General features: G+C 36.2%; 1 protein-coding gene across 3 annotated transcripts in view; it reads right to left on the bottom strand.

The window, feature by feature from the left end:
- KMT2E (lysine methyltransferase 2E) overlaps positions 1-12967 on the bottom strand; it is a 57243-nt gene that overhangs the window by 18982 nt on the left and 25294 nt on the right. For all 3 annotated transcript variants that reach the window (XM_008642516.2, XM_008642515.2, XM_017745897.1), the window contains 10 exons: positions 12758-12869; positions 12181-12410; positions 10464-10544; positions 10233-10291; positions 5951-6123; positions 4923-4961; positions 3083-3295; positions 1510-1640; positions 324-441; positions 64-173 (listed from right to left, as the gene is read on the bottom strand). In XM_008642516.2, coding sequence (XP_008640738.1) covers positions 64-173; positions 324-441; positions 1510-1640; positions 3083-3295; positions 4923-4961; positions 5951-6123; positions 10233-10291; positions 10464-10544; positions 12181-12410; positions 12758-12869 — 1266 coding nt within the window. The remainder of the gene's footprint in view (positions 1-63; positions 174-323; positions 442-1509; positions 1641-3082; positions 3296-4922; positions 4962-5950; positions 6124-10232; positions 10292-10463; positions 10545-12180; positions 12411-12757; positions 12870-12967) is intronic.

Raw genomic sequence — 12967 nt, 5'->3', positions numbered from 1 at the left:
TGAATTGCAAAGTAACTTAATGAGCATTTGATGTATTTTAGAACAGCATTCTCAAATACTTACCAATTTCCATAATCAAAATCAAATGCTATAGTAATCTCTGCTCCCTTTGGAATGTTATGGATGGAGTAAATATAAAGATGAATTGTTCCATCTTCAATTACATGCCTCACCTGTAGTCAAGAGAATGTTATTATACTACCATGAATTACTTTCAAGTACTTGTATAAAAATTGTAGGGATTGCTCAAATTATCAGGAACCTCAAGGAAAAGGAGATTTTTAAGTAAATAAAACCTAGTTTAACTTTCTAAATGCGCTCACCTCCGCATTTGGCATACACGAACGCCTGATGAATCGAGCTTCATTTCCAAAAGTCCTTGCATCAACACACATTTCTAGCCCATGGAATTTGGAGTAGAACAAAACAAATGGGTATGGCCTGAAAAACACACAAGAAAACCATGAATTTCGTAATTTTTATGATGCTCAATAGTGCTTGTTCTTATTAGTCAGCTTTGTAACATGATGCTTGGCACACTATACCAAACTTGGAGGTCAATCTAAGAATGATATGTTTAAGCTTCATGATTTTAACTGGTACATTCCCCAAATGTATTCTCAGAATACCTCAAGATGGAGGTACAGCCCTGTATCATCTGCATAGGATCTAAAGGGAGAACACTAACAGAGCAAGCACTAGACATGGAAAATACCAAGCTTTTCAAATTTAAACTTTTCTTATGACAGGCCCCAAAATGAAACTCAGGTATTTATATGCCATGTAGAATCATTTAAGAAAAAGTAAGACCTCTACATCTGCCTAACAACTGCAGCATCACTAGCACCAACCCTCCTGAAGGAAAGGGGCCTCCAAAATACTTTGTGAAGCCATGCTTCAAGTTCTGCTATTCCAAATGCCAAGGAACCCTTCCATCTTTACTGAGCAAAAGCTGTGTGTTTTATCTCCTCCAACAGGCCTTTTTCAAATTCCCAAGTAGGTGTGCTCATGCAGTTAGTGGCAACCTTGAAAACAATTCACAGGAAGAAGGAAGCAGTCACACACAGCACAGTCAATTAACCAACTAGAGAACTCTAGCAGTAAAACGGCCCCAAGCTGACCTGTGTCCAATTTCATTCTCAGCCTGATGGACTTAAAATCCATTTCTCTCACAAAAGATACAGCCTTTATCATTACCATATGAATTATTTTAGGATGGTAGAACCTGTCTATTTCCTAGTTTAAGGTGCACAACTACCCAACTGAGCATGCAGGAATCCTGTAATCAGGGAAGAAGAAAAAAGAGAAAACTAGCTCCTAAACAACAGGATATCCAGAAGAGAAAGGGGCAGAAAAGATTCCAGTTGTCATTACTTTTAATCAGACAAAGTAAAATACAGACGAAGTAAAATACACTGCTGGTAACTAAGACCCATTTGTACTTGAAGCAACTGTTTGGCAAACAGCATTTTAACAATTACTTTACTAAAACATTAGGAATGAACAAACCTTTTAAAGAAATATCCATTAGCTTCAAATTGTTCTCTCAGCATGAACTTTCCTCTGTATTCAATAATAAGTGCATCAGGAGGCAAGTCTTTGGCAGCCTTTAAAATTTTCTTGTTTTTTTGCACATAACTCTGTAAAGACATAGATTCATTTATGAATTTTCACTTCCTACCATTTTTCCATTATTATTAACAGCAGATTATACTTTCACAACTACTAAACAATTTTGTATGAACTAAAAAGGCCCTCCTTTTTGTAGTTAAACCTCCAGACTGCACTGACCAAGCTGTCCTGCTCCCCTACCAATGCTGGTACTAATCAATTTAGACACAAGGAATGCTTCAGCCCTAGTTCTCCAGGACATGGCTGAAAACCAACATATCCATGTTCTCACAATTCAAGTACTATAGCCTTTACTGCACTTAACTTTCACCATGACTAGGATGAATTGCTGCACTGTTTTGCACAACACTTTCAAAAGGCTTCAATTCCTTTGAAGAAAACAAAACATGCAGACATAAAATGACATTCACAAACCATTCAAGGAAAAACAGAACAGGGAAAAAACATAATAATTAAAAAAATAGAATCCTGAGAGAGTTTCCAAATTCATTTTCATATCTTTAGATGGAAGGATGGCTTTAATTAAAAACCAATACATACCCTGGCAATTAGTGAACTCACACCTCTCATAACTGTCATCACCAATCAAAAAGGAAGTAGCCTCTATGTAGGCAAAAGGCTCTGTAAGTAGGGATATTCCTCTAAGGAGGGTGTCCCATATGCCATGATGGTCTTTGAGAAAAAGAAGCAAAGATGCTTCCATTAATCTGCTACAGTAACTACTCCTCAAGATTTCTGCTATAAAATGCTAAGTCTTTTACATGGCTCTGATTTTAAGCCTGTAAGTAACTGATAAATTCCTGATAAGTAAGGCTAGAAAAAGACATAGCACAATTTCTTCATAAACTAGAAATTACAGGATCACAAGGTTTAAAAAAAAGTCAGTATCAGAAACACCACCCATGAACATCCAGAACACTTACCACACCTTAAGAAAAATGTAGACAATGAACATCTTGATACACACAGTAGGGGGGGAAAAAACCAAATTCAGCTTCAATGATTGATTCTACTCTAACCACTCGAGATATCCCTCAGCAAGAAACAGCAGCAAAGTTGACTAAAGCTGACTGTGTGTCAAAAGACAGTCTAAGGACAATCCAGTGTTCAGGCTGAGACTAACACCTTAGCTACTGTTTAGGATAAATGATATGCAAGTGTAAACACAACCAGGGTGGTACAGAATGTATAAAAATCAGTTATAAATTCTGAAAATTATGTTAAAATGCTGATGCTTAGATCTGGTAAGACAAGGAACAGAAACTGAATGTGAAATCCCTTTTTTGTTGTGGTTTGTTTTGGTTTGGTTTTTTTTCCCCTCCTGTGTTTATTTTTGTTTGGGGTTTTTTTGGTTTGGTTTGGGGTTTTTTGGTTGTTTGGGTTTTTTTTAAGGCATCTAATATCATGGCACAAACAGCATGCAGTAACACAACAAGGCACAGCTCATTACCTCTACTGGAGGTTTGAAAAGCAGATTGCTGGTGCTGACTTCTTTTTTGTCATTTCCATTGCCTAATCTGAGAGCTATTTTTTGTGCCTCCCTCTGGACACCTTCACTGTATTGGTTATTATTTGCTTCTTCATAACGATCCATCCATGCCTTGATTTTAGTTTCCCATCCAAAGTTCGAACTGTCAGTAGGATCAATCTCTGGAGCTGAGCCCTAAAAATTAAAGTAAATGACCAGATATTAGAAGGTAAGATATTAAAATTTAAAAAAAAAAAAAGTCTACAACAAGACACAAAAGGATGGGAAAAGATATGCCACTGATTTAAAGTTTGGGTTTTTTTAGCAAGTCTGGTATAAAACTTTGCATTACTTAAAAACATAGAGTTAAATTCAGTCACTTTACATTTGTCCTTTCATTGTCCCTTCCTTATTATTTACTAAATATCATCCAAGTTCAGGAATACTTTTCCTCCTCAACAGCGATTCCCACTCTTAGTGGGATGAGAATGGAGAATGACATTGTTTCTTCCCACAACTGCACTGCATCACAAATCTAAGTGCAGGAGTTGGAGGGTCAGATCTCCCTGCCCACTCAACTTTTGTGAACATATGCAAATATAGAGAACTCCAGCTTTTATCCTGTAATACACAGACTTGATTTTCCCCTTTCAACTTCAAAGATCATGCCTATCTTTTCTTCCGCTGCATAACTTACTAAACTTTACTAATCGTACATCTGCTACATTAAGGTTGTAATTCTAATGTTACAGGCTTTGCACATAAATTTTTTCTCTCCTTATCTGCTCCTCACTATACAATTTTCTTCTGCAGTGCTTCAGATCCTTTCACTTTTAAAGAAAGTGCCATTGTACCTCCAGACCTCACAAGCAGCAGCCAGGCTGCAGCCAACCAAAGCTCCTTACGGACAGCAGCAGCCAGCCAACGCTCCCTTTTCTATCCACCTGAGCAGAGACACTATTAAACATTAATAAAACACAAGTAGTTCAGCAATTCAAATCACCTGTTTACATTTCTTTTGTGCATGAAGAAAACCATACAGACAAACAGCATTTAAAAGGTGTGATGCTAAGACAACCATGAAAAAACAGTGGAACCTTACAAGCACCATATTAAAAAAACCTCACAAAATTAGAGATTTTTTTTCCCCAATTCCATCTTCACAAGGCACATCTTACATATTTGAAGCATAAATTGCATCCCACTTGTTTTGATATATACCAAGCATGAATGAACTATGGAAATACCTAGTTCTCATACCATGGACATTTTTATCTAACAGAAAATTAAAAGACTGCTGTAACACTTAGATCTTACAAAGCAGACATCCCAATAATGATTCCCTCGGACTATGCCAGTACCAGTGAGTAAAATCCCACCAGACATCCAGGAGTCCCACCAGGTATAGATGGAGGTTTGACAAGAGCAGAACCACTAACTTAGCTTTCAAATGCAATACAGCCATTTCATTATTTCGCTGCTTAACAGTTATGAAAAGCTGGAGCCACTAAGTTCGAATGAGGTGTTCACTCAATTTTACTCCCTTGCATAGCACACATGAGCCCCAATTCATCCACTGGCTCTTGAAAACCACCTATTCTTGACAAAAATTTGCACTAATTATTTCAGTTAATTTCGCAGGACAAAGATGTAGTGCTCATTATCTTAATTTAAAATCACTGTGATGCTTATGTAATATATTAGTTACTAAGAAGAGAATATTGTAGTGCTTAGTGTATAGCCCAAATTACACTCTTGATGCTTATTATTTAAGTAATGTACAGTTAAGGTTTGAAACAAAACCCAAACAAAATCACATTACCTTTACTCTTGAAGATTTCCTGGATCCTTCTCGAAATGCCTGGAATAAAATTAGATATTTATAGTCACTGGAGGAAATACAAAATCTCTAAAGGAATTAACTTTTCAATTAAACATGCAAGATGAAAACAACAGAACAAGCTATGCTGAAATCTCAAGGTAAGAGGTTACATCTCACAAAATGTATTTTAAAAACCAATTCAGCATTCCAACCTAAGTGCACAGTGGTCAGGTACCTCCACCTTTCTCCCTCCTTACAACTTGACTCTAGAATTTCAGAATCCGAGCCAAAATATCAGAGGTAACGGAAGAGTACACGGCAATAGATTTGTCTTGAGGATTGTTCAATCAAAGGAACATTTTACTAAAGATTTCCAAAAAGACATCAGTAACTTATTCTGACTTTCAAGTTTTAAAGGACAAAATTCTCATCCAAGCCAATGAAATTAACTATGAAAACCACTTGTTTAGGAAGTTCCATGTACTTTACTTCTTCACAAAGGTATTGTCTTCACATGTATCATACTGTTTGTACACCTGTAGCTAAACATTATAATGCCAGCATTTTAAAAATCTAGTTAGTTTAGCAGCCAACTTTCTGACAGCATACTTCCACACAATTGCAACTCAAATAAATGAACGTGGAGTCACATCAGGACAACTGACAGCAAACATTTCTGTGCTCAAAACCACCACAAATGAAGACTATCAAGGAATTCTCCTTTGGGTATCCCAAAGCTTGGTCTGTCCCACCTCTAAGTATTTCAAAGAGTCATTTAAATTCAATTCCTGTGGTGAGACTCTGCCTCAATTATAAAACTGAACATTCCCAGCCAGGATACATTAACTTGAAGTAAGGAGGGGCCATGGGGGTCAGGCACCCAAGAAGACTATCATTTACTGCAGAGTAGTACATTTCAAGCTAAAACCAGGTAGTAAAACAGCTTGATTTTTAAATCAGTGTCTCTTGGTAAGAAATGTCACATAGCTGTAATTTCTAACACAGAATAATAAGAGAAATTCACTTACTTTTTTACATTTTGCTATGCTCTGTTCTTTCTCTCCGCTTTTTTTCCTCTTCTTATCATTGACTTTTGTAACTCTTGTAGGAGTTAAAGTAATTGTTGTTGGTGTATGCTGATAAGCAGTATACAGTTCCACAGGAACCTCATCACCACTCTCAGTCGCACTGGTATCCCCATCTTTAAAACAAAGAATATTCTGTAAATAATCAAGTCCTGCAGAAAGAACATTCACTAGTTACTCTACATCTGCTTTCAAAACACTGAAATTCATACTGACAAACGCTCCAAGCACTCATATGCAAAATTCACCAACAGTTGCAACACCATGAAAATGACGCACCAATGAGAAACTGGTAATTAAGAGAGGTTTGTAATGTGAGGTAAGAAAAAGGTACCAGATTAAATTCCATTCCTTGAATGGAATTAATGACCATAGTCCATTATAAGCAGAATTAGAATCAGAACAAAAAAGGTAAAAAAACCCCAAAACAAACTGTTAACTTATTCACTTATATATAGCTTTTACTTGTAATAGGGCATTTGGATTCTCTCAGAAGACTGTATTCTAGAAGGGATTAAAATTAATGACTGACCAGCATTTCTAGTGAACCTCTATTAATTCATCACATGTAAGTCATAATCAACTATTTCAGCTGCAATTTGCACTGTCAAATGCCTTTTTCAGGGTTTATACGTCAATTTAGCCAAAAGCCTTTTGTACTCAAAATCCCCTAATATAACATTCTGCTACTTAGGGAAGAGAAAAGAGACCATCAGACACAAACTGACAGACATTTTTCTTTGTGCTGTGCTCTCACAGACCTAAAGGCCACAGCCTGAAATTTAGCACACATCAGCATTTATGTCAGACAAACACATATCCTGACCTGAAACAGGATTACCCTAGTTCTGTCAAGATGAAAGGCTGTGAAGGATGGGGAGGATTGGAAGAGAGATGATGCACACAGATAAGAGACTGCTGTTTGCATGTGCTCAGTACAGACTTCTCAGATTTTAGCAGTTTTTCCAAATAGTCTGCATTCAGTAAACACACTTCACACTAAGCAAAACTTTCTCATAAGGCACAGAAGCAGGCTTTACAAATACTTAATACGAGAACAGAGAAAACATTCCTTCTGATCTCAGAAGGATGTTGCTTTAATCAGTGCACTCAGCAGTCCTAATTCGCGAAACCTTCTTTACTAAATAAAGAACTGCAGCTACTGGTTACTCTGGATTTTTCCTGCTCACAACATTCCTTAACAGGATTCTTCTGTGCATAGCAAACAAACCCATTTTACCATCTTGGTCATTCTTTTGAACACTTTATCAGGCACGTAATTATACTTCATAAATTAGGAACTGACGATGTTTTCTCAATTTGTTTACTTCTCTGTGGAGAATATTTTCTAAATGAGCACAAAAAGCACACAAAAAGAAGAAATGTCTAATCAAAGAAGAAGAAGTAGCAGAATAACCAACACCTGAGAAACAGAAACCCCAGGCCCTCTTGAAACTGTCAGCATCTGTAGTACATACAGTAGTGCCTACAGAATCATGACATCACAGCCACACACCTCTTCCCCTTGTCCCAAACCCCACAAAACACTGTCTTCCTTAGGGAAGCAACATTTCAATATTGTTGTCTACACTGTGCTCTAACTTACTGCAAAGAATAATTACCTCAACTGAACATATAATTACATAGTGTTGTTTTGAGACACTCCTTCCTAACCTACATAACCTGCTTTCACTTTGAAGAGCCTTGGTAAAGCACACTAAGGGGAGATCTTGAATTTTCATGTCATAAGCAAGATACAAACTCTCCAAATTTCACAACAAGTTATGGGCCCAGATTAATTTACCCAGAAGCTGCAAGTGATCTTGACAGCATCAATTTCAAGGCCAAACAGCTTAAAGCAACATCCTTGTGTTGTACATCTAGATATTTTATCTTAAAAAATAAAAACAAACCAAACACAAACCCACCAATCAAACCCAAACCATCCAGTATACAACTAAGTACGGGCTTAACGAAGGTGCTTGCTTCACTGAACCATAGTAGGTAATCCAGTGCACAGTAAGATGCACCAGAACTGGACTTTTATACCAGAAACACAAAATCAACAACATCTCATGCAATGACAGGCCCCAGAACAACAGGCTAAAAATGTTGCCAGAAAGAAAGGTGATGTGGTTACATATAAAAGTTTAACACACACAATTTTCTACCATGTGAAATGTTCATTTAAAAGCTCTTTTCTTGAAACACACCAACTGATCTACTACTTTCTCCCCACTGCTTACCTTTGGATGAAACACAGCTAAGCCAGCAACTGTTTAGAAATCTTTACAACGAAAACATTATACTGTGAAGAATTCTCATATCTAAGTAAAAAGCCCTATATATATAGACTTATTCAAAGAGCACCCAAAATACGCACTTACATTTTATCAAATACCTGTAAACTAGTGATAATTAAGTTAAAAGTAACATTCTGCTCCTGTTGACTATCTAAAACATTGAAAAGATCCATTCAAATTGATGCCACTTTTGCTTTTCCTACTTGAAATCATCCATGAAAATTGCCCATTTTACTAATGTCTCACACAGTTTATACCCAAAATCACCAAGTCCAAATGAACTGTACAGCAGTCAATATAATGTGCATTCAGCCAGGCTAAATGGAAATTAAGAGGTGTAAGCACAGACATTCAAGTTATGTATTAATAAATCACAATAATCAATATTGCACTTTGACCACATTTCAGATTAAAGAGGACCTGAATTTGCCTTTCTTTTTAACTCCGTTTTGATACTTTTGCTTTACCATTTAGTATTTCCTTTCCTATTGAATGCATAACAGATTTAGAACACTGATCATCAAGACTGAGGAGGATTAAACACTAACTTCAAAGGTAAGATCTTGTCAGCTCCTCCTAAGATTTTTTATTTCTTTTCCCTTAAGTTTACAGTAAATGATCAGATAGTGTGCATACAAATCCTAAGAGACTGAATAGCTCAGATCATCAACTTCCCCTATTCTGTATGAAAATTCAAGTTCAACCTCACAATACTGTCAGACCACTTAGTGAACTCATTAACTCCAAGCGAGTTATAAATCTACTTGTTCTACTATTTTAATAGAATCAGCAAAAATAATTTTAAGTTCTAGAAATATTTAGAATTTAAATTTGGGTGACCAAGTCATCAACCAAAACGTTGTAAAATAAGCTTGGTTTTGTTGAAATGAAAACAGACAAAACAAAAAATGACTGTGTTTTTTTAAGTAGGTCATGAATGCCTTTAGGGGGCTTTAGGCAACTTAGTACCTGACAACACCAAGTGTCAATGGCATCAAGGACAGCTGTGCCGCATACCCCCAAATTTTCTGAAGCCGAAGAAGTGGGCAGCAGGACCATATCTACATGGTATTTTTAAAAGAAATCTTAAAACACACACACACACACACTCCACTGCTTCAGAGACGTGATCTGAAAGTAAAATATGTTACATTTAGGAGGATAACCTCCTCTCAAATTATTACTTTTGTAACAGAGCTTGAAAGCACCAGCTGCCAACCAAGAATTCTACAAAACACTTTGGTAATGCCCAGACAGAACTTCTGACGAGTTAGGCCAGATGAGTTTTAAAATCCCATGAACAGGTACAAGAACTACTTGCATAAAATACATAGATTGAAACAGGTACTTGCACTACACGCCATCTGGTTATCAAAGGTAAAAAACCCTCAAAGCATCGTTATAACCTACATTGTATTAACTCAGTTTAGCAACTTTTCCCATTGCCCAAACAAACCCAGAGCCATAACAAAACACCCAAGCTACATCCAACAAACCAGCACTTCCTCCCAAAACTTTTTTCCAGAAAGAAAGACTTAGAAACCCTCTCTCATACCAATAGAAGAAACTTGAAGCTTTTCCATCTTATTTTCAGCACCTTACTCAAAGGAGTTACAGTTATTAGAAAAGCAACACTGCTTATTATGAAACTTGAACATTGTTCAACAGATTGAATTATTCCGCACTGCTATAAAAAAAAGGCAGTGCTGAAAACCATTAATAAAGACATGTGAAACTACAACAATTCTGATGCGGTGTTATGTTGGTAAAATACAGTCAAGTAAAAGGCATTGATTTACTGAACCTTATATGCTGAAGACTGTCAAAACTGCAGGAACCATGTACGCACTCTTAAGTCTATATACGTAACTTATACTTATTTTATGACCTTTACTAAGGAAAGAGCTTTACATGTCACTCACCTGACATATTTTCCCTTTTCCTTCGTTGCAACAGCACTGCTCTTTCTTTATCTAAACTCCTGAAATTAGAAAATAAATCAGTATGTCTAAGTATTAAAACAGACCTCCAGCATTTACCATTGACTATTACAGAATAAACAGAAAACTACCTGAATGTTAAGATACTTAGAAAACATCAGTTGTGCACTGTTCCATTCAGTTTTAGAGTTCAAAATCAACAAAACTACTTACCTGGGTTGGCAACGTTCACACAGATATATGTCAGGAATATGCTGTCTGTCAATCCCCATGCAGTCAATGTGCTGCCAGACACTACGAAAACACCAAAACAAAATCCCAACTTTAAAGTACACTTTTTAAAACAGTGGGCAGAACACACAGAGAAAGTAAGCTGTTCTTTTTTTTCATTGGCATCTTTACTCAGATTCAATACTGCCTGAAACTACATCTCAATCACTGTCTTTGCCACCACTCTGCTAGCTGACTCATTTTATCTCTTGGAAATTTTTCTCTAGCATCAGAAATAAAATGGCAAATTATCACAATAGACAATAAGATAGAGACAAATACCCTCAGCAACAAGACTTACGCTTTACGTAGAAACAAGTGGTTTGGTTTTAAACAAAAGGATTCAATTTCCTTTTAGAAACGGATACATAAAATATTTTTATACTGACAAATATACACTAAGATATGGTTTGATTTCCTTACATATTTTAAGAGAAAAATAAATACATATTTTTATACACCCTGTTATAAACTGGTAGTCTGTTGTGCAGCATAGAAAGAGCTTTAACTGATTCCCAGAGTCAGGGAAGAGACTGCTTGCTAGACTGAAGGCTAACCTAAAACAGTAGCTAACACTCATCCCTACACTGCTAGAAGGATGAGGGACACAAAAATAGTTATCTTCCCACTTGGAAAGAGTCGTGGTAAATTCACAACTCCTCACAGAAGATCTCTTCTTCGAAGGAAAAAACTCTACCTACTCTGGTGACTGCCTACAACTTTACTGCTGGAAGAACATCTTAATACATTTCAAAATAATGAGCAAGATTATCAGAATCAGGGACCATCAGAAATTACTAACAAGCTTGTTACATAAGCAGACAGAAGAATGGAGCTCAAATTAGTATTTTAATTAGCTATAACTATCATTTTATAAATACACAAAGATCGAAGAAATTCAGCAGCATTCATTAACCATACTGAATGGAAAAATACAGGCTAATATTGAGTAGAAACATGAGATTTGTCTTCTTCTCTTAAATATATCAGCTCTAAAAATTTCTGATTTTTTTTTCCAACTCCAAGTATTTAACAGCAGTCTCTTATTATACTATGATCAAGTAGGTGCTTAAGCATAAACTCAGAAGTCTAAACATTTAACTTCAGCTTCTCCAATAAGAATCTAGGTTAGTCTTTTAATACTTATTAACTAAATCCTTTGAAAATTAAACAGTTATCAGAAGGATCATGCACAGAGAAACCAATATTCGAGAAGTTTCTTTCACATTATTTTGCATCCTTCCAGTTCTTTGATTCACATATACACAATTCACCAAGACGCTTTATTACTCAGTACATGCAGATTAAGTAATGCCCAGGTCTTTATTTTACCATACTAACAAATAACTTGGGACAGAGTACCAGAGACATTATTTTTAGAGGGGGAAAAGGTATACCCTTAGTAAGCAGCAATGCACAAGTGAAGGCATGACCAAACTAATGAGCAGTCAAGACTGACCAGAATAAATTATACAATATTCACTGGCCTTAACCGAGTACATTGCCTATGAGAAAACCACACAACCTTCAAGCGCTTTCTGATGGAAGGAAATTTCTTGTGACTCAATGTAATTAAAACACCATTTAGTTACATTTACTTTCAGTGCAGCCGTAAGTTTTAAGTAATTTTTATTTTTTAATTTACTTTAATATTTATTACCTGCATTTGTCACAACAGATCATATATCCATCATCATGTGTAAAGCCACAAATGCATCTGGTAATATCTGTCCCATAGCTTCCATCCTCTGACGTACTGATGGTAGTAGCACTGGAGGTTTCATCGAAGTTGGGAGTGGTAAATATGCCTACTTCATTCTTGCTTATAAGCACTGATGGAGGAGGAGAAGCTGGAGGCGTTGGAGGAGGCCGAGCACCATAGTTATGGTCCTAGGATTTTGTTAAAAGGTTAAGTTATTGTAAATGTTCATACACCGATGGTTATTCAAGCCAACATGTAAGAACTGATTTGCCAAAGAACTTCAGGCTTCTTATTTTTGTAGTAAAAGGTTAAAATTTTAGTTATGTCACAATTCAATCTTATTTTCTAACTTCTCAACTATGTCATATATTTAAGTGCACTATATTCTGTATTTTGCTTCTAACAGACCATTTTTAGTCAACTTACCCAACTCCCAGTAAGATACAGAAATATAAGCACGAATCAGCTTTTCCAGATAAAACCAGCAGATTTTTACATAATATATTTTGTCCAGAATAGTTAGCACAAAACTTACTGCATAGGGCAAACCAATGTAACTGTGTGAATGCGAGCCACTGGTATACAACTGGTGTGGATAACTGTTCGATTTTTCAACTACCACAGGGCTAGCTTCTACAGATTCTGGTCTGCAAGGCAAAAGACAGATGAAGAACAAATGCAATTACTATGTAATTTATATCAATAAATTGGAGGTACTTGCAGCACAACTTCTAATTAATTTCCT

The sequence above is a fragment of the Corvus brachyrhynchos genome, unplaced genomic scaffold (assembly GCF_000691975.1).
Source record: "Corvus brachyrhynchos isolate BGI_N302 unplaced genomic scaffold, ASM69197v1 scaffold239, whole genome shotgun sequence".
In the NCBI taxonomy this organism is placed as follows: Eukaryota; Metazoa; Chordata; class Aves; order Passeriformes; family Corvidae; genus Corvus; species Corvus brachyrhynchos.
Note: the sequence above shows the minus strand (reverse complement) of the source record. Positions and strands in the feature narration are given on the sequence as shown.